The 18073-nt window shown below is 48.3% G+C and overlaps 1 protein-coding gene across 7 annotated transcripts in view; it reads right to left on the reverse strand.

Moving 5' to 3' along the window:
- Positions 1 to 593: 593 nt before the first annotated feature.
- Positions 594 to 18073, reverse strand: part of ARHGEF6 (Rac/Cdc42 guanine nucleotide exchange factor 6) — a 121455-nt gene continuing 103975 nt past the window's right edge. For 3 of the 7 annotated variants that reach the window (XM_043974313.1, XM_043974318.1, XM_043974319.1), the window contains 9 exons: positions 17645 to 17723; positions 15632 to 15771; positions 14183 to 14308; positions 12242 to 12262; positions 10909 to 11002; positions 7868 to 7963; positions 6417 to 6516; positions 4100 to 4154; positions 594 to 3302 (listed from right to left, as the gene is read on the reverse strand). In XM_043974313.1, the coding sequence (XP_043830248.1) occupies positions 3162 to 3302; positions 4100 to 4154; positions 6417 to 6516; positions 7868 to 7963; positions 10909 to 11002; positions 12242 to 12262; positions 14183 to 14308; positions 15632 to 15771; positions 17645 to 17723 (852 nt within the window). In that variant the 3' untranslated portion in view covers positions 594 to 3161. Of the gene's footprint in view, positions 3303 to 4099; positions 4155 to 6416; positions 6517 to 7867; positions 7964 to 10908; positions 11003 to 12241; positions 12263 to 14182; positions 14309 to 15583; positions 15772 to 17644; positions 17724 to 18073 lie in introns of all 7 variants that reach the window. The other 4 variants (XM_043974320.1, XM_043974317.1, XM_043974314.1 and 1 more) reach the window with 4 other exon arrangements.

Genomic DNA, 18073 nt, shown 5'->3' on the forward strand with positions numbered 1-18073 from the left:
GGGGAGGGAGAAGCTAGCTGTAGCAAACTATGTCCTGGTCAGATCCCACTGAAAGCTCGGCATTGCATTGTAAACATCCACATTTTAAGAAGGAAATGGATAAGATGAAGAGCATGATGGGGAGGGGCCCTGAATTAGGGGAAGTGACCACCTCAAGAGGCAGCTCTTCCTCATCAAAGTCTTCCCACAAAGACCACCCACTGGCAGGGATGCTGTAGACTGGATTATCACTCAGGGCCAGACAGGCTGGATGAAAACTCTGGCATGCTCTGACCTCATTCTTATTCTCCAGGATGAGAAAAACGAAGGTTCAGGGCCATGATCTGCCTAAAATCACATAGCTAGAAAGTAGTGGGGTCAGGATTGGAACACAGGGCTTCTGGCTCCTTCTGGGGCCCCCCAAAGCTCTAAGGGCAACATCAGTTCTTTCAGAATTCTTCCTTCAAACTAAAAGAGGTCCATGCTCATGGAAAACTACCAAAACACCATAATCCTAAGATACTCGGCTCCACCGCCACCCACCCACCCACCCTTCATCTCTACCAACACCAAGAAGACAACAAAGGACACATACATTTCACTTATAAGGCATTGTCATCCTTCTTTATTGATTGAAAATGTCAATTTAAAAAGTGTTCAAAATAAAAACAGGTTAGAAAAACTGGGTTTGCATAAGAGAAATGACAGGAAATGAGCCTACCCTGGGAGAAGATGCATGGAGCCGCCTCTTCACAGTGAGGTGGCAATCGAGAGGATAACAGGACCAGAGAATTGACAAAAGCATTGTAAACAACGCAAATATGGAAGCAGTGCTTTCAATTTCACATGGCTTTGTTTCCTTGCTCTTGTTATTTGGCTTGTAACAGCAACAGCCATGCTTGGTATGGGTTCCGTTACCCGAAGTACCATGCTTCTCCCATCAGGGGCTCAGAGGCCTTGTAAGACATGGAAAATTGGTTTTCAGCACGGCCTGCTTTCCTACTGTGACTATAATCCATTTGAGTTCCTTATGTTACTAAGAGTTTCCTACTGATCTTCTTCACATTGTTCAGTAACTTCGGAGGGGACAATTTGAGAGGCCTGGCTTTGATTTGGGATGATGTCTGAGCCCTCAAAACAGCCACGCTCCTTACTAGGTGCAGATCATAGCTCATCAGAGGTCTGGATTGAGAAGAGACCTCAAAGACTAAGATAGTCCAATCCCCTCGTTTTACAGAGACAAAAATGAGGCCTGGAGAGATCAATTTGCCAGGCCTCAGTTTCCTTATCTGAAAAAAAGAGAACTGAGCTCCCTTTAGAAGGTAAAGGTCCCTCTCTCAGAAAGTCTCTCCCAACCCTTTGATCCCATGAGGGAATGAAAGGAATGGCAGAGACTGCCCCAGATGAGTTTAGCTAGGTGACGGGGTGGGTGGCTTGCTCCCAGCATTCCTTTGCCCAAGAGTAGTACTTCCCCTGAGGGGCAGCAAGCAAAAAGCCACGTACCATACTGTTTAGCAGCAGGGACTAGAGACCACCAAGTACCGGGGGAAGGGGGGAGAGGGTGGCCAGTTTGGGGAGTAGAAGCATTTCAAGTTGGAATTAGGGTGTTTTCTAAAATATCATTTGCGAAAATTGACACTCATCAGTATTCATAGCAAATACATCTGGAGAACGACTTTTTTTGGTTTATTTTTGTTTTGTTTTTCAATCTAATGCCCCTTTTTTTCCATCCATCCCTCAAAAGGGATCTGTCCCACGCTGGTCAAACTTCACCGGCCTTTGGGACTTCCTAATTATCTACCACACATCCTTTTCTAAATTGTGCTGAATGATGCCTGGGGATCTGCTGACTGTTCCACAGCCATGAGCTAAGCTGTGTCCAGATTGCTGGGATCCCAACCAAGTGACCAAAGGAAAGAGGGGAGACTGATCAGCAGGCCCCACTAGCCTTCCCAGGGAAGACGGGTTGCTGCAAATGGTATTTGAAGGCCTCCTCTTCAGGGAGCCGGTGGGGATACGGCTCCAACTCTTGCCATGACCTCTGAGTGGGCCAAGGGGAATGAGCATCTCCTGGTAGAAGCCAGCCACTTCTCTTGGTGGAGACTTTGAGATGCCCCAGTGATGGGGGAGGCTGGAATCCAAAACCAGGACACAAGAAGAGCTCACAGCCTGACTACCAGAATGCCGTTCTGTTGAGTATAGTGAAGTCAAAGCACTGGGGGGAATGCAAAACATCTACATCTATGATGCTCTTGCCAGAGAAGTAGCCACAACGTCGTCGTCACATGCCGGCATTACATACGGCTTGGCATTTGTGGCAATGATGGCAGCTCCCACTCCATTGGCTCAAATCAAGCGTGCCGATCAGACAAACACAAAAACAACAAAAGTCTCCTGCACTATCTTGTTAGAAAACGAAAGGAAATCGACTCTAATGTGTATACATGAAGGGGGGATGGGGTGGGGTATGATAGGGGGCAAAGGCCGCAGGATTTCCATGGTCAGAATAGTGCTTTACCATTCAATAAATTAGGTACCACTTCCTATGTGAGGCTTTTCTTGATTCCTTGCTCAACCCCCTCAGTTATTAGGACACCCCCCCATTACTCTATATTGGTTTCATATATATATTTGGCATTGACTGGTGGTGGTAGTGGTGACTCCTCCCTGAGTAGAGCTTAAGTAAGTCTGCTGAGGGCAGGAGTTGTTTTGTTTTTGTCTCTGTGTCTCCAGCGCTGAGCATGGAGCCCGGTGCATAATGGGAGCTTAACATGCTTCTTGAATGAATAACTGAGGGGCTTCAAGATCAAGGAAAAGATCTTGGGAGGAAGGAAGTGGGTGTGCCAGCCTCCCTCACTGGGCACCACTTGGCAGCTTCTCTGAGAGTAGCTTTGTCCAAAGCACTAGTGACCCATCCAGCAGAAGAGGAAGATGGGATGAACCGTGAACCTGGGGTCATTTGCTGACCCCTCTTATTGCAATAATTCCTATTGGTTTTATTTCCTTATTGAATGGAAAGCTATTTCCACTACAAATTCCTTTTTTTCCTATAACAGAAAACAGCCAAAATACACAGAAAGCAGACAAAGCGAGGAGCGGAGTGAGTCAAAAGGTCTGATTCTCCTTTCCTGGAGATCCCAAGTCGCACCTGAGTGAGTGCCGGCAGCATGGCTGGGGTAGCTTCAAGCCAGGAGGGAGGCCTTGCTGCCCGGGTCTGCCCTCATGCATTCATCTGTTTGTTTCAACAGCCTCCTGACCAACTTTTCCAAGTCTTTCCTGGACTTCAATTCTTCTTCTAGGCATTGCTTCATTTTTTTATTCTCCTAAGTTGACAAAAACAAAAACAAAAAGCCAAGAAAAGGTCTATTCTGGAGAAAAGCAAAGTCTTAGGCCTGACAGAATCCAGGGGCAGAAGTCAAAAGAGGACAGGCATCAATCAGCCCCAGCCCCAGAACCAAGTATCACTCACAGCTTAATATGGGATGGAGGAAGGGAAAATATGGTGGCGGGAGGGGAGGTTGTCATACAAAACCTAACAAGACCCACTCCCCAGGCATGGAGTAGGTACAAATAGCCAAAGCCACTGGGCCACAGCCAAGCCACAATGATATTTGTCAGTTCTGGACAAGACCCAGGTTATGGTAAGTGTGAAAGGGGGAAATATTTCCACTCTCTACCTGGTTCCCACCCACAACTACTTCCCTCTGGCACCCCAAATCTGTCTTAGTTCTTCAGTTCATAATTCAAGACTCCAAGTGAAGTCCATGCATTGTGGAATGCTGACTAATGGAAAGAACCAATACATGAATGATGATTCTGTTTCCACATCCATTGTTGGGAGTAATCATTGCTTACTGCTTCCTTAACATAGGACCTGTGAGGAACATGAGTCTTAACATAAGTTAAGACTCCGTAAGTCATGGAGTCAAGCCTAAGGACTCCACTGTGAAGTGCAAGCATGGATTCCAACCCTAGACCAATGATGGCTTTAGGCAAGGCAGATCATCCTCAGAGTTGAAAATCCATCAACTTTGTATCCATCAAACATGTAAAGAAAGGCGTAATTGTTTACTGTCTCACCACCCTTGGCCTCTGCTTTGGCCTTTACAAATTCCCTTACCTGCTTTAATTCCTTGACTTCATCCTTCAGCGCATAAACAGTGTCAACAAGGCTTCTGGGAAATAAACATAGAACTGAAGTCAGAAATCAACATGTGGGTAGTTAATGACCAAAGTATGTTTATAAAAGCCCAGACCTTAGGGAATGTTTCATTTTCTAGACAACCCCAGATCATAAACCATGCGAGATATAAATATCTCCCTGGAGATTACCTAACTCAACCATCTCATTTTACATATAGGAAAACTGAGGTCCAGAGAGGGAAGGTAGATCACCCAAGATCACACAGCAAAGTAGCGGCAGAGCCAGAACCTGGAAGTGGCATCTCCTGAGTTGGCAGAATATTAGTAGCATCACTCACAAGTGAAACTGGGTCAGTGATTCATAGTCATGGGGTAAATTATAGCTGTGAACCCTGTGTCATTTCACTCCTGTTCTGCAGACCCCACCATCTTTATGACGTTCTTTATAGACTCAAATGTATGCAGCAGGACAGAAGGGACCCCACCTATAAGGTCTAGGTCCCAACTGGCCTGCCAGGTCACTGATCTCCCCACCCCGGCTTGACATCACCTCCCACCTATATCCCTCCTTTTGTTGCCTCTTTTCTTGTTTCCAGTACAAACCCATCTCCCAACTCTAGGCATTTGCTCTGGCTGTGCCCCCTGCCTGGAATGCTAACCCTACTTGAGGATCTCTGCCTCCTAGCTTCCTTCAAGTATCAGCTCAAATCCTATCTTCTACAGGAAGACTTCTCCTAACCTTCTTAACGCTATGGCCTCCCCTGTTGATTCTCTCCAATTTATTCTGTACAGAGTTATCTGCATGTTGTCCCCTCATTAGACTCTGTGCTTAGCACAGTGCCTAAAAAATGTCAACTGACTGAGGCACCCAATATCTCCCTTTGCCTTTTCCCATCAGGGAATAAGAAAGATGTGGGTTTGAGTCTTGGCTTGGCCACATACCAGCTGTATGACCTTGGACAAATCACTTGACCTTGTTGGCCCTCAAGTTCCTCACCTGTAAAATGGGGTTGATGATCCCCATTCTGCCTTCCCCTGTGGGGTTGTTGTGAAGATCAAAGGAGATGATGAGTATAAAGTACTTTATGAACCAGGAAGAGCCATACAAACTCAAGCGAAGATGGGGACGAGGGAAGGGTTCCTTGGGAGCAGAGAAAGTGTGGAAGGGGTGAAAGGCAGGCCTGCAAAGTGCAGGGATTGGAGCTGCCCTGTCTTTTGTAGCAGAGGGGTCGGGATGGGCTATCCAGGACAGCAACCAGGCCACAGAGCACCCCTTCAAAGCATCAGAGGAGACAAAAGCCCAATGCTGCCCCACCCTGGCAATTCTGCCAAGGACCACCTATCTTCTTTGCTCTGATCACATAGGTCTGGTGGCTAGGAGATCAAGAACAAGGGGAATAGATGACACTGGCCTGCTGTGTGTCCTTGGGTGAAGCCTAAGGTCCACCTTGTGTAAAACAAAGGGATTGGCCTAGATCTCTGGGTCCCTTCTAGCTCGGCCTCTCTATGATCTTCCAAAGAGACATTCTACCCCTTAAACAAAAGAGTCGAGTCCCCAAAAGCCACCTCATAACTGGACAACTAACTTCTGAACCCACCACTGGGCCAGATTTGGCTGAAGCATAGTAAACGTAAATATCTCCCTTCCAAGCTCTCAGGTCTGGCTACTGTCATCACAAGCCAGCCGGAGAAAGGCCTGAGCCGTGGAGGGCTGCCTCTAACTCAAACTTACTTCCCCCACTGACTCAAGCTACAAGGTAAATGTGTTTCCCAGGGGTCCCCAAGGACCTCACAAGCCTGCCTGGCCCTCAGAAGGGCTGCTGTACTGCTCACATGTCCTCTGTGGTGGCCAGGCCTCCATGACAGACCTACAAGGACAACCATCAGACAGCAGGCTCCGCGCTCACTGTGGGGCAGGCACAGGGATGGAGGCTTCAAAGGAAGTGGGAAAGAGGGGATCAAGATGCCACTGCAGCCCAGGGGCGTTAGATTCCTCCAAAGCATAAATTCATTAAGCTCAGGCTGGGGTCCAGCAAAGATAGCGAGATATTCTCCTCCCCGGCCCCAGAAAAAATTTCAGGGGCTTTAGAACTGGAAAGGGCCTCAGAGGGCATCCACTATGATGTTCTCAAGGGTGCCCCAGGGCACAGAGACTCTAAATCCAGTACTCTTCCCACAGTACCACACTTCACAACCCCCTAATCACTTACATTACCAGGCACATGAGCAGCTGGAAGGCCTTCCCAAGCCCCGGACAAAAAAAGAAACCCAAAGAGGCTTTGCATTCAACTTACTTTTCCTCTATGACTGTCTGCCCATTGCTTCTTGTCTCCTCTACGATGATTTTTTCTTCCTCAGGGAGTAAGACCTGTGGGATAGAGTCCTTGCGAGCACCTGGGAAAAGGAAAAGGAGCAGGGGCATCAGCTGAAATGCTGTGTGGAACGCCAAGTCCCTTATGCTAGTCCTAAACCTGAGCCCTGGGGCAGGAGTGGGCAGGCTACAATGGACAGAGATGCACCCATTCAGGGGCCTGTAAAGTCCACCCAAGTCACATCCTCTTCAAAGGGCATAGCATCACTTCCCATCTCTCAACAGAGAGGTGGGGGGCCATAGGTACAGAATAAGACATGCCTTGTCAGATGTGGACAAGTTGTTGGTTTGCTTTTCTTAATTGTTACAAGGAAGGGGTTTCCATTGTGGCACTGGGAAAGTCACTGAAGTGACAGCAATGTAAGAAAAGAGTATCAATAAAACATTCCCCCCCCCATTAAAAAAAACCACCAAACCACCAACAGAGAACATGGTGGATGGGAAGGTCACTTGGTACATCATCTGAAACCAATCATATTTAACCCCAAGTGTGTGCTCCGTCTCTTCAGACCTTTCAGACAAAAGCCACAAGAGACGACTTAGCCAAATACCTGTTGGCATTTGCTCGAGCTCTTTCCTAGACTATAAGTACCAGGAGGGCAATAGACCCTCCTTCTCACTGATCTCTGGCTCTCCCCCAGTGTACAGTGCAAGACCCAGAGTACTGTATGTCTCTCACACTTCTCTGGCTTCAGGGAACAAGAACCCTTGGGAAAACAACCTAACTGGGAATTGAAAGGATGGTTGGCTCACTTTGACTAATGCTGCCGGCCCCTGGCCTCTGTGAGACCAAAAGCCAATGCTCCTTGACTTAATTCTTGCCCTTTCTCCAACAGCACCTGCATAGGAAGGCACTATTTCCAGATTTTCAGAACAGCTCTGAAGCCGGGGTTTGATCAAGCCTCGTTCTCGAAAATGTGCAACTGATCAAAGATAGTATTTTAACTTCCTTTCCAAATGTGCCTAGAAGATGAGATTAGCATCTGTTCACAGATACAGGCACTCTCTGGGCTCTTTAATTCCTAACAAGAGCTGGTAAGGGTATCTGCATACTTCAAAGAAAGAGCACTTAAAAAAAGTTTGGGTTTTTTTTTGTCTTTTTCATTTTTATCACCTCCAGTTTTTGCATTCTTTTGCTTCTCTCTCTAGGTGGAGCTGAGCAACGAATAAACAAAGGGCTGAGTTGCCACAACAACCTTATCTTCAAGATCCAGTCCTGTGTGTAGCCTGCACTACTCCTGTTTCCTGACGACTGCTTCAGTCACACTACGCAACCAGTGACATGGCTCTGCATCTCTGGAGAAACAGCCATCATTGAGAAGCTCTCCAGTGTTACGGAGCAGGGGATATATCCCTGGGAGGAGGAACACCTACCTGAGCCATGGCTTTGCTGAAGGCCTGCACTGGCACTGGTGCAGTAGGCCTCAATCACTCTCAAGATTTGGGCATCTTCTTCCAGGGCTGCTGTACCTGGCAGGGGAGAAGTAGCGATTACTTTGCAAATATCCCTTCAAAGGAGCCCTGAGCCTAAGCCATGGGGTACTGTCCCTCTGGCTGATGAGGAGGGAGAACCCACAATTCAGGGGTGCACCAGCACTAAGCCAGGCCTTCCCTTTTCCCTCGAGACCCTGACTGAAAGGAAAGCATTTCTTGTCCACTGTGTCATGTCACGGGAGCTAAGTAGGACTATAGAATGAGCAAATGGGGGCCCCAGAAGTCATTCATGTGTATCCCCATTCACCTATGATTTTACAGACGAAAACACTGAAGCCCAACTGGAAGGAACATCAGAAGCCCCCTCATTTTACAGATGAGGGAACTGAGGCCCAGGAAGGCATACCCAATGTCTGAGAAACTGGGAAATTTAGCTGTGTGACCCTGGACAACTCACTTAACCCTCATTGCCCTGCGGGAAAAAAAGGAAACTGAGAAACTGAGGCTAGCAGAGGCCAAAGAATTTGGCCAGAGTCACAGTGCTAAGTGCCTATGGTAAGATGCCAGGAGGAAGGTGAGACCCAGAGAGGTGAATAAAGTGATTTGCTCAAGTGGTAAGTGGCAGAGCTGGGCTCTGAACCCAGCTCCTCTGACTACAGAGCCAGAATTCCACCCACTGTACCATACTGCTGCACCCAGTCAGGAATACCAACTCATTCCTCTCTGGGCCTCAATTTCCTCCTCTGTAAAATGGGGCCAAAAAGAACACCTGCCTCTCAGGGTCTTCACGAGGATCAAGTGAGGTAGTAGAAAAAAAAGTATAAAGCTCTCTGTGAGGTTTAAAACAACACATCCTTGTGAGCTCCTATAAATCTGGGCAGGGGCTGGGGCAGGATCTGATTGGATGGAACCAAATCTAGGGTCTCCGAGGGCAGCAGAGCCCAAGGTCTGATTTCACTGGATTGAGGTAACCCTCAAGTGCCATGGACACCTCCTTACCCCATCTGTTTCAAGGCCCTTTAGAGGCCTAGGAGTTCTCTGCTCCAGAGATAATACTCGCTTCTCAATGCAGGCCTCAAGGATGGAGCCAATGGCCAGCCTGCCCCTGTCATAGCTTGGGAAACACTGGACAGACTGATTTAGAAATCCAGCCCTCCCCCAGTGGCAGCCACAGTTCCCTGGCTCATTTCTCAGGCAATTAATAATCGCTAACATTTACATAGTGCTAACTATGTGCCAAGCACTGTGCTAAGTGTTTTACAATTATTATCTAATTACTTAGCTGGTGCTATGATGACCCCCATTTTACAGATGAGGAAACTGAGGCGATTCACTGAGCTTCCTTAAGGGGCTTTGGAAGAAAGGGGAGAAGAAGCTGCCTCTGCAGCCAAGCAGCACCCACTGCTGAGTACATGGACTGTGACATGTCATAATGTGCTGGATATGCCCTGTGCCTTGTGGCGTCGTGTGCTTCTTTTGCTGTCTCATGCTGCATTTTCATATATTAGCATGCAACAACATGCACATACCATTGCTATGTGGGCATCAGTGAACCTCTGCACAGCAACAATCTCTGGCCACTATGTTCAACTCTGTAGGTTTTGCTATATATGTGGGCCTACTGTGTGAGACTTGTGCTTGTCCTATGCATTAATACTACTTGCACCATTATCCCAATAGCTCGTGTTTCTTTAATGCTTTAAGGTTTGCAAAGCATCTTACATATATTCTCTCATTCATTTGATCTCCTCACCAACCCATTTTACAGACGAGGAAACTAAGATTGAGAGATGAACGGACTTTTCTAGGATCACCTAGGGTCAGAGGCAAGATTTAAACATACACTTTCCAGAATCCAAGTCCAGAGTTCTAGCCACTATGCAACACTGCCTTTGAAGGCTCAGAGAAGAGAAATGGCTCCCCTCAGGTGGTAAGGTACTGAGTTGAGATTTGAATCCAATGCTCTGACTCCAAATATGGCATACTTTTCCCACTGTCTCCCACTACAGTTTCATTTTCTGATTCCTGGAGAATCTTACCGAATGAAGAGCTTTAGGGAAAAAGGTAGCCAGCGATCTTGGTAGGACCAAAGGGACCTTGGACATTAGCTACTCCATCCTCCCATTTCACAGTTGAGGAGCCTGAGGACAGGGAAGGCCTCAGTGCTTTAGCTAAGAGTCACTACTAGGTCATAGGCTCAAGAGCTGGAGCCAAAAGGGACCTCCAAGGTCATCAAGTCCAACCCCCCCCCCGCCTTTTACAGAGGAAGAAACTGAGGCCCAGTGAAAGGAATTGACTTGCTCAAGGTCACCTAGAATCAGAAGTAGGATTTGAACTCAGGGCTTCCTGAATCCAAGTCGAGCACTCTAGGCACTATGCGATGCCCACTCCCATAATACTGCATGGAGTTTTCATGTGACTGCCTTGATGTAGGTACTCACATGGGCACTGTACACTGTCCAATATTCTTATCAGGATACCATCCATACTTTTCTCTAAAGAGACAACTAGGTGGTGGGCCAGTGGACAGAGCACTGGCCCTGTTATCAGGAAGACCTGAGTTCAAATCTAGCCTCAGATACTCCCTAGCTGTGTAACCCTAGGCAAGTCACTTCACCTCTATCTGTCTCGGCTTCCCCATTTGTAAAACAGGAATAATACCAGCACCTATCTCCCAGGGTTGTTGTGAGGGTCAGATGTTATGAGATCTGCAAAGCCCTTAGCACGGCGCCTGGCACACAGTAGGCCCCATAGAAACATTGATTCCTTTACTATTCCCCTTCTCCCCCTCACAATCAAAAGTGCTTGTTAAAGTCCTGCTTCCTCCACCAGCACGTGGCCGTGGCCGTGGCTGTGGCTGTGGCCATGCGCACTCTTTGGTTCTACTCATTCCTAGAGCTGGAGGTATGAATGGGTACAGGTGGCATTACTCAGAACGGAGGATCCCTAGGCCAAGCTGCCAGCCCACCCACGACACATACTTTTCCTAATGACATATTCTTCCTCTGACGCTTTTCTCTCCGTTTTTCTTTTATGGAGAAATTTCTTCATCGTTTTAGGGCTCTTGCTGGAATCCTGTGAGGGACAGAATGTTCCTGATATATTAATTCCTTTCAAAAAAAGAACGAGAACCCAAGGTCAAAAAGACAACTATGTGCAAAGAAAAGGCCCCTGCCTGCATTCACCTAGCCGTCCGAATTAGGGCAGGACAGCCTGAAGCTGCTGAGGAGAGAAGCCACCCATGTTCTCTCCCAGCACTCCCCAGGTAAGCACCCACAAGGGTGGCTAGACAGGCCCCAGGAAGGCAATGCCTTGTAGGTCCCCCGAGAACACCACTTGTAAACAAAGAGAAATGGCAAGACCTCCTCCCTCCTTGCCCCAGGAGGCTCATGTCTGTTGGCATTACCAGAGGCCTGCATTTGGGCTTATCGGGAAGTCTAAGGGAGGTTTAAAGGATCCATCCTGGCAAGAATTCTCTAGTCCCTACTCCAAGATGGGGAAACTGAGGCTTCACCGCCTCAAGCCTAAGTGACTTCCACCAATGCGTCAGAGACAGGAACTATATACAAAACATCTTATTGATTCTAATGACCCAATCAATGTTTCCCCAAACTCCCTCTAAGTGACTGAATGTATGTGACCATATCTGGCCAGATTTTGAACAGGCACCTCCCATGTCACCAGAAGGAAAAGCAACAGATTTTCAGGTCTGACTCATAGGTCAAAATCCGACATTGGCACAAAGTAGATATGAAAGGTTCATCCAGCATCACATGGGATCCAAGAGTTAGAAGGGACCTGGAGGTCATGGAACCCAGACTCCTGTCCCCCTGTCTCTGACACTTACTGTGACTTGGTTGGCAAGTCCCATGAGTTCTAGATGACTTGCCAATCTGTACTGGTAAAGGGAGTGTACACACAGGGAGATCCCTACCCTCATGAAACAGGTTTGGTCACAGCTTTCCTTCCGCCCCACCCCACCACCACATGCTACCTTTGGAAGGTACAAAAAACCCGATTTTCTCTGTCAGCCACAGTTAACCCTCTCTGACTTGAACACAACGAGGGGGAGGGTAAGGGGGGGGGTAACGCCATGCAGCAGTTCTAGGACCGTTTAGCAAGCGGGCTGTCAGCCAGATTAGCACAGATCTCCCAAGTACTCACCGTGGTGGGGTTACATTCTCAAGTACTGAAAGGGGGGAAGCGCATGGAGGAGGAGATGGGCAGCTTCGTGCATTAGGAGGAGGCGTATAGTAGGGCAGCACAAGCATTAGGAGGGCACAGTAAGGCTGCGGGGACACTTGCTACCCTTACCTTTAAGATATAAGACATCCTCTAAGAAGGGATATGTAAAGAAAGAGAAGAAAAGCGTGAGAAAGGTTGATTGTTACACCAGCCAAGTCCATTGCACAATCATCTCAAACCGCCATGGGAAATGTTAGTGTGGCCCTCGGCCTCTTGGGAATGGACACCATCACCCGTTAGTTTTCCATGTGAAATCATGCGCTAGCCCAATGAATGCAGCTCCGTGCTGAAGACACATTAACCCACTCCCTCCAGCAGGGGGACAAAAGGGGCTCATGCCTGAAGGGTAAGTAGATTAGTTGTGTGCGGAGGGATTTTGTGGACTTTACCTTGCCCCAGCCCTAACTATTTTACCAATGACAGGAATGGCCCCTCCAAAGATGCATATCGCACCCCATCTGTGCCTGCCCAGCGCATGGGACTCCTGTCCATGTCCTCTCTCGTTTGAATGGTTTAACAGACACCGAATACTTAAAAGTGAGACAAGGAGGAGAGAGACTGCTGGGGAACGGAGGGACATTGTGTTCAGGTCATCTTCAAAAGAGGACCCCTGGATGACTTTGGGGGATCCAGAGCAAACAAAGTTCTTCTCAGTTCTCCTCCTGAGTACCCACGTAAACTGAAGAGTCAACTCAGGGTCTGGCTTTGAAAAAGAGATCAGTGAGTCCTAAGGGCTCCTATTTTCTTCTGATCTTTTCTGCTGAGTGCTGAGTGCACGCATGTGGCAAGGCAGCCAAATGTCCGGTCTGACATGAAAGTGATGTGGAGTGAAGCTAAGCTGTGTCCTGTCGCCTGACCACCATCCAAAGGCATGCTTTGCCTCCTCCCCCCACCCCAAGAAGGCTGCTTCCAACTGACAAAAACAGGGGCACTCCACACTGAAGCAGACCTGGAAAAGGAGCCTTTACTCGTGATTGAGCATCTTTTCTGAAACCAGAAACAAAACTAGAAACAGGTCAGGGAAATAGGCTCCGATGGGCTGGAAAAGGTAAAAACTGAACACAGGTTACGTCAGCTGGTGACTGGGGTTTCCTGGCTGCAACCTGAACAGGAACAGGAGGGTGAAACTCCCACATCCCCCAACCCCAGCGGGCTCTCTGGGCTTAACTAAGAGGCTCCCTTTCCCCTTTTCTTCTCCAATGAAAGCCCTTACAGAGAATTCTCTCTCCTTGCCTCTGTAGTGCATTGGGCCTTGCCTTCCCATCTGAATGTACTTTGATGCTTTGCCATCTCCAAGCAGGTGACTCATGAGCAATTCCACCCCACCCCCCAAGCCCCCAGAGTCTTCATGTTTGGGGCTTAGAAGTGGTTACAGAAAATCTAGACTCCTGAGAGAGGACTCAGGGAGAGATCAAAGGATCACAAGTTTGGAGTCAAAAGGGACCTCAGAGGCCTAGATCTAGTCCCATCCTCTCATTTGACAGAGGAGGAAATGGAGGCCCAGAGAGGGGAGGGGACTTGCCGAAGGTCACATAGTTTGTAAGTGGCAAAGTCGGCATTTGAATCCAAGTCTCCTGACCTGAAATCCAGCACCCTTTTTCACCATCCTATGCTGCTGCCTGTTTCTTATTTGAGACTTGGGCTGAGAGGTATCCAACTTCACAAATCACAAGAATCACTTTCAAGTTTGATAATTCATTAAAGATCCCAAGTAGGGTTTGTAATTGGACCCCCTTAGCACTTAGCAACTAGGTACTTTAATAATAATAATAATTAAGCAGGGAGTACAAAATGGGTACCCAGAGGGCATCTGGGGTATGGAAATCGAAGGCCTGTGGTAAATTCAGTAAACCGAACTAACAGTGGAGATGCTGAAGAGCTACCACTTGGGCTCTGGCTAAGTGTGTGGGATCCCAGAAACGTTGGTTCATCCATCCCCCAAATGCTGACCCTCTGGCCCCAAAACTCCCTCCTCAGTACTAAGAAATAGAGCACTCATATGGAGATTACCTCTTTGTAACCTAGAGCTGCCGATGGTCTAAGAGGAGGTGCGGGTCTGAGACAACTTAAGCTCCAGGGCTTTTGAATGGGGGGAGGCTCCAGTGGTCCTCGAGGTGGTCCGGCAGCACTAGAAGACTGGGAAAATGTCTCATGAGATTCGGCATTCTGCCATGTCAACACTACCGTAAGGTACACGGGGAGAGAGCAAGTCAAAGGCACAGAACAGAGAGAATGGTAGAGAGCCGAGCCCGCCACCAGCCCCCACGACACAATTTTCAGGTGGGGAAGCAGAGGCCAGAATTGGGAAGTTCTGCTGGCTCTGCTGCATTGGCCCAGTCCACCCCAGAAAAGGGAAAGGGGACGACGAGTTACCCACATATGGGTGGGAGGACAGCCTCATCAAGTTTCACCATGAAATTTTCCCATCCCAGAGTATGAGATCACTTTACCATGTGGACAGTGTTAAACGGACTAACCCATCCAAGGCATCTATTATCTGTTTTCTCAAACTTCAATTTTAATTTAAATTTTTTTTGGACTGCAATTAGTTTTTATTTCCTGGGGCAAGAAAACAGAGGAATATGGGCCTCCCGAGTCTGATTTCTGAGGCCACACCGAGTTACAGCCTTTCATTTGGTCAAGAAATCATCTCACTAATCGGGATTTCAGGACAGCAAAGCCGGGGGGTATTTCTCCAGGGGCTGATCTTTGATCACTTTTTAGTTCCCTTTGAACTCTCTGCTCAAGGACAGCCTACTGAGCAAAAGAATAAATTATAGGGATGGCCAGGGGAGAGGCTGTAGGGAATGTGGTACAAGCGCTCATAATTTCTGTGCAAGGGAGGGAGGGAGGAGAAGCAGCACCCAAAGAGGGAGTCAGAACATAACATTCCATCACCTACTCACTGTATGAGCCTTGGGAAAGTCACTCAACCTTGCTGAGTCTCAGTTTCTTCCTCTGTAAAATGGGCCCAAGTTACCCCACAGGGCTTCTGTGAGGAAAGGGCTTTGGAAACTACAAAGTTCTATGTCAATGTGAGTTATGGTTCTTATAGGGCCTGGGACTGTTCATTAAAGGATACCCATCACAAATAAAACTGGCTCGTTCGCCGACGCTCCCAAGCAGAAATGCCTATTGGAAATCATCAGCTGTTAGCGGCTGTTACAGTACATATCTAGCTAGAGGTGGGTGACCAAACTACAGATCTCTGAGAACTAGCACCTACATCACTACTGTTGGCTGGGCATTAGTGCATCTCCTCATCTATATTAGTAAGTTTCCTGCCTGCCAAAAGTCAGTATCAGGTGCAGTATTACAAACACAGGCCACATGCCGGCAGCTTTTCAGAAGTCTTCCACACACAGGGCGTCACACAGGACTTGCTGTGGAAGCAGAGAGACTCATCGGTACCTGGCCCTCATCAGACTCCCCAGGGGCAGAACCAAGCCCAGTGCTTACAGACTGGGTGCTCCACGACTGGGTTTTCACGAGCACACTGCCTGCACCAGTGCCCCTTGTCAGTCTGTGTAGGTGATCCAGCCACTCCTGGAGATCCTGGCTGCTGGGACAGAACACCGTCATCCTCTCAAACAGGGGGCCTGCAAGAGGGAGGACGTGGAAGGTGAGCTGACCTTGGCCACTGGCCCTTCCAGAGGTGACCCCCGCTGACACTCTACTTTGAAGGAGTTGCAGGGTGGGGGAGGGCAGGAGAGGATGACTCTTCGCAGCCCCATGAACCCCTGGGAAGATGTGGCCTGCCTACTGCTCCTTTGGGGGCTATGGCCACAGCTACTGGAGGCCCACAAAGCAGAGCTCCCGCCTTCCAAGTCCTTGGCACTGCCAAAAGGTTCCATGTCAGAAACTGTTCTCATTTTTTCAGCAAGGGTGATGCTAAAGAAGAGATCTGACCATCTGTTTTGCCCCCTCACCCACCCACACACACCCTAAGGACCATGGGAACTTTCTATCTGACATGCAGCTGAAACCTTCCCTATTAGAGTATAAGCCCTGTGAGGGCAGAAGCTGTCTGATCTTTCCTTTGTATCACCAGGCTTAGCACAGTGCTTTGTACAGAGGAGGCACATAATAAAAGTTTCATTCATCTGACCTTCATTCACAAGTTCTCCTAAAGGAATGGGTCATTGGTCACAGGAACCGGCCGGTTACTTTCCAGCCTGTCTTGGATTTTGTTCCCTACATCCCTATTTAAAGAGTGAGTGAAACCCCAACATAAAGGGTCTCTCGAGACCACAGATTGAAATGGTTTTTTGGTTCTTGTCCAGAGCTATGATTTCATCAGTTTGAGGAACTCCTAGCGTGGAAATTCTCTCTGCTGACAGACTGACCGACAACTTGCCTGTCATTTCTACCCAAGGCCCTGAAAGCTGAAGGGGATCACCCATGGGCATGCAGCTTACCTATGCCCAAAGTGGAATATGAACCCAGGTCTTCCGAACCACAAGGCCAGCCCTCCACGCTGTCTCTTGTAGCTTTCATTTTGCTGGTACAGAGAGTGGTTAGTGCAGAAGCATCTGCCACCAATCTAGTTGGAACACTGTTCTTCAACATGGGGCCTTAGAGACTTGCCTTGGCCCCAGAGAGGTTAAGTGCTTTGCCCAGGGTCACACAGCTAGTCTGAGGCAGGATGTGAAACCAGATGTTCCAGCATTAAAAGCCTCAAGATGAACACTGCAGCCAACTCCCCCCTCCCAAGGGAGTCCATTCAATTGCAAGAACAGCTCTTGCTCTAGGAAATCATCCCTTCCTGGGGAGGGGGGGGAGAGGGAGTGAGTCCCAGGACATTTTTTTTTTGAGAAAATCAGATCTTGCATTCTCACAGGCTGAGTGAGAACCAAGTCTATCCACAGCCTGCTTTTGCTTCCTGCTCCCAGACTCTGGGTCTAAAAGGCCCGGATGGGTGATGGGCAGCAGGAGGGAAAAGACAAGAAGCTGCCCTCAGACACCTTTGTTATGCTTCGACAGCTCTTCATTAAGTTTGATAAGCATTTATTAAGCACCTGCTGTGTGCTGAGAGTGTGTGCAGAGTGTGAGTGGTCCAATGAACGAATGGTCCAATGAATGAATGAATCACTGAAAATCAATTAGCAAGAGCACATTATGTGCCAAGTACTAGAGATACAAAGGGGGGGGACCCAACAACCTCCCAGGCCCTGACCTCAAGGAGCTTATTATCTAATGGAGGAGCTAAGACACGGATCCAAATTAGGATGGGCTGAGTACATAGGAAAGGGGGCCTGAGAGACTACAGCAAATGAGATCCCTGCTCACTGGGCTTCCTGAAGGAGGCTGTCCCAAGGGGGGTTTTGGATCAGAAGGGGAAGGCTAATGGCTAGGGATTTCATTCCTCTTCCATGTCTGCCCCTGGAAATACAGGGAAGACTAGTTGGTTTGGCCACCACGCCCATGCCCAACACCCCCACCCCAATGGCAGAGGGGCCACATAATACCAACCTGCTATTTCAAATGAATGGTCGTTGCCTTCACTTTCATCCAGTCTTGTCAGCATCATTCCCGTGATGGGGAGTTTTCCCTGCCAGAAGAAGAAGGGGTTACTGACGACTGCAGATCTCTAAGGGTCTGCTCCTCCTCATTCAGATTTCTGACTTTCTCAGGAGCTTTTCATGCAAGGGTCATGGGGTCACAGATGAAGAGCTAAACTGGACCTCAGAGACCAACTAGTCCGACTCATTCATTTCAGAGAAGAGGGAACTAAGGCCCACAATGGTTAACTTGCCCGAGGTCACACAATTATTAAGGGGCAGGGATGAGCTTTGAACATGGGTCTTCCAGACTCTAAGTCCAGTACTCTATCCATAAAACCATGTTGCCTCTCTTTCATTTATCAACATGGCTCTACAGCCTGAATTTTAACCTGCTAAC

This window comes from Dromiciops gliroides, chromosome X, assembly GCF_019393635.1.
Source record: "Dromiciops gliroides isolate mDroGli1 chromosome X, mDroGli1.pri, whole genome shotgun sequence".
Lineage (NCBI taxonomy): Eukaryota > Metazoa > Chordata > Mammalia > Microbiotheria > Microbiotheriidae > Dromiciops > Dromiciops gliroides.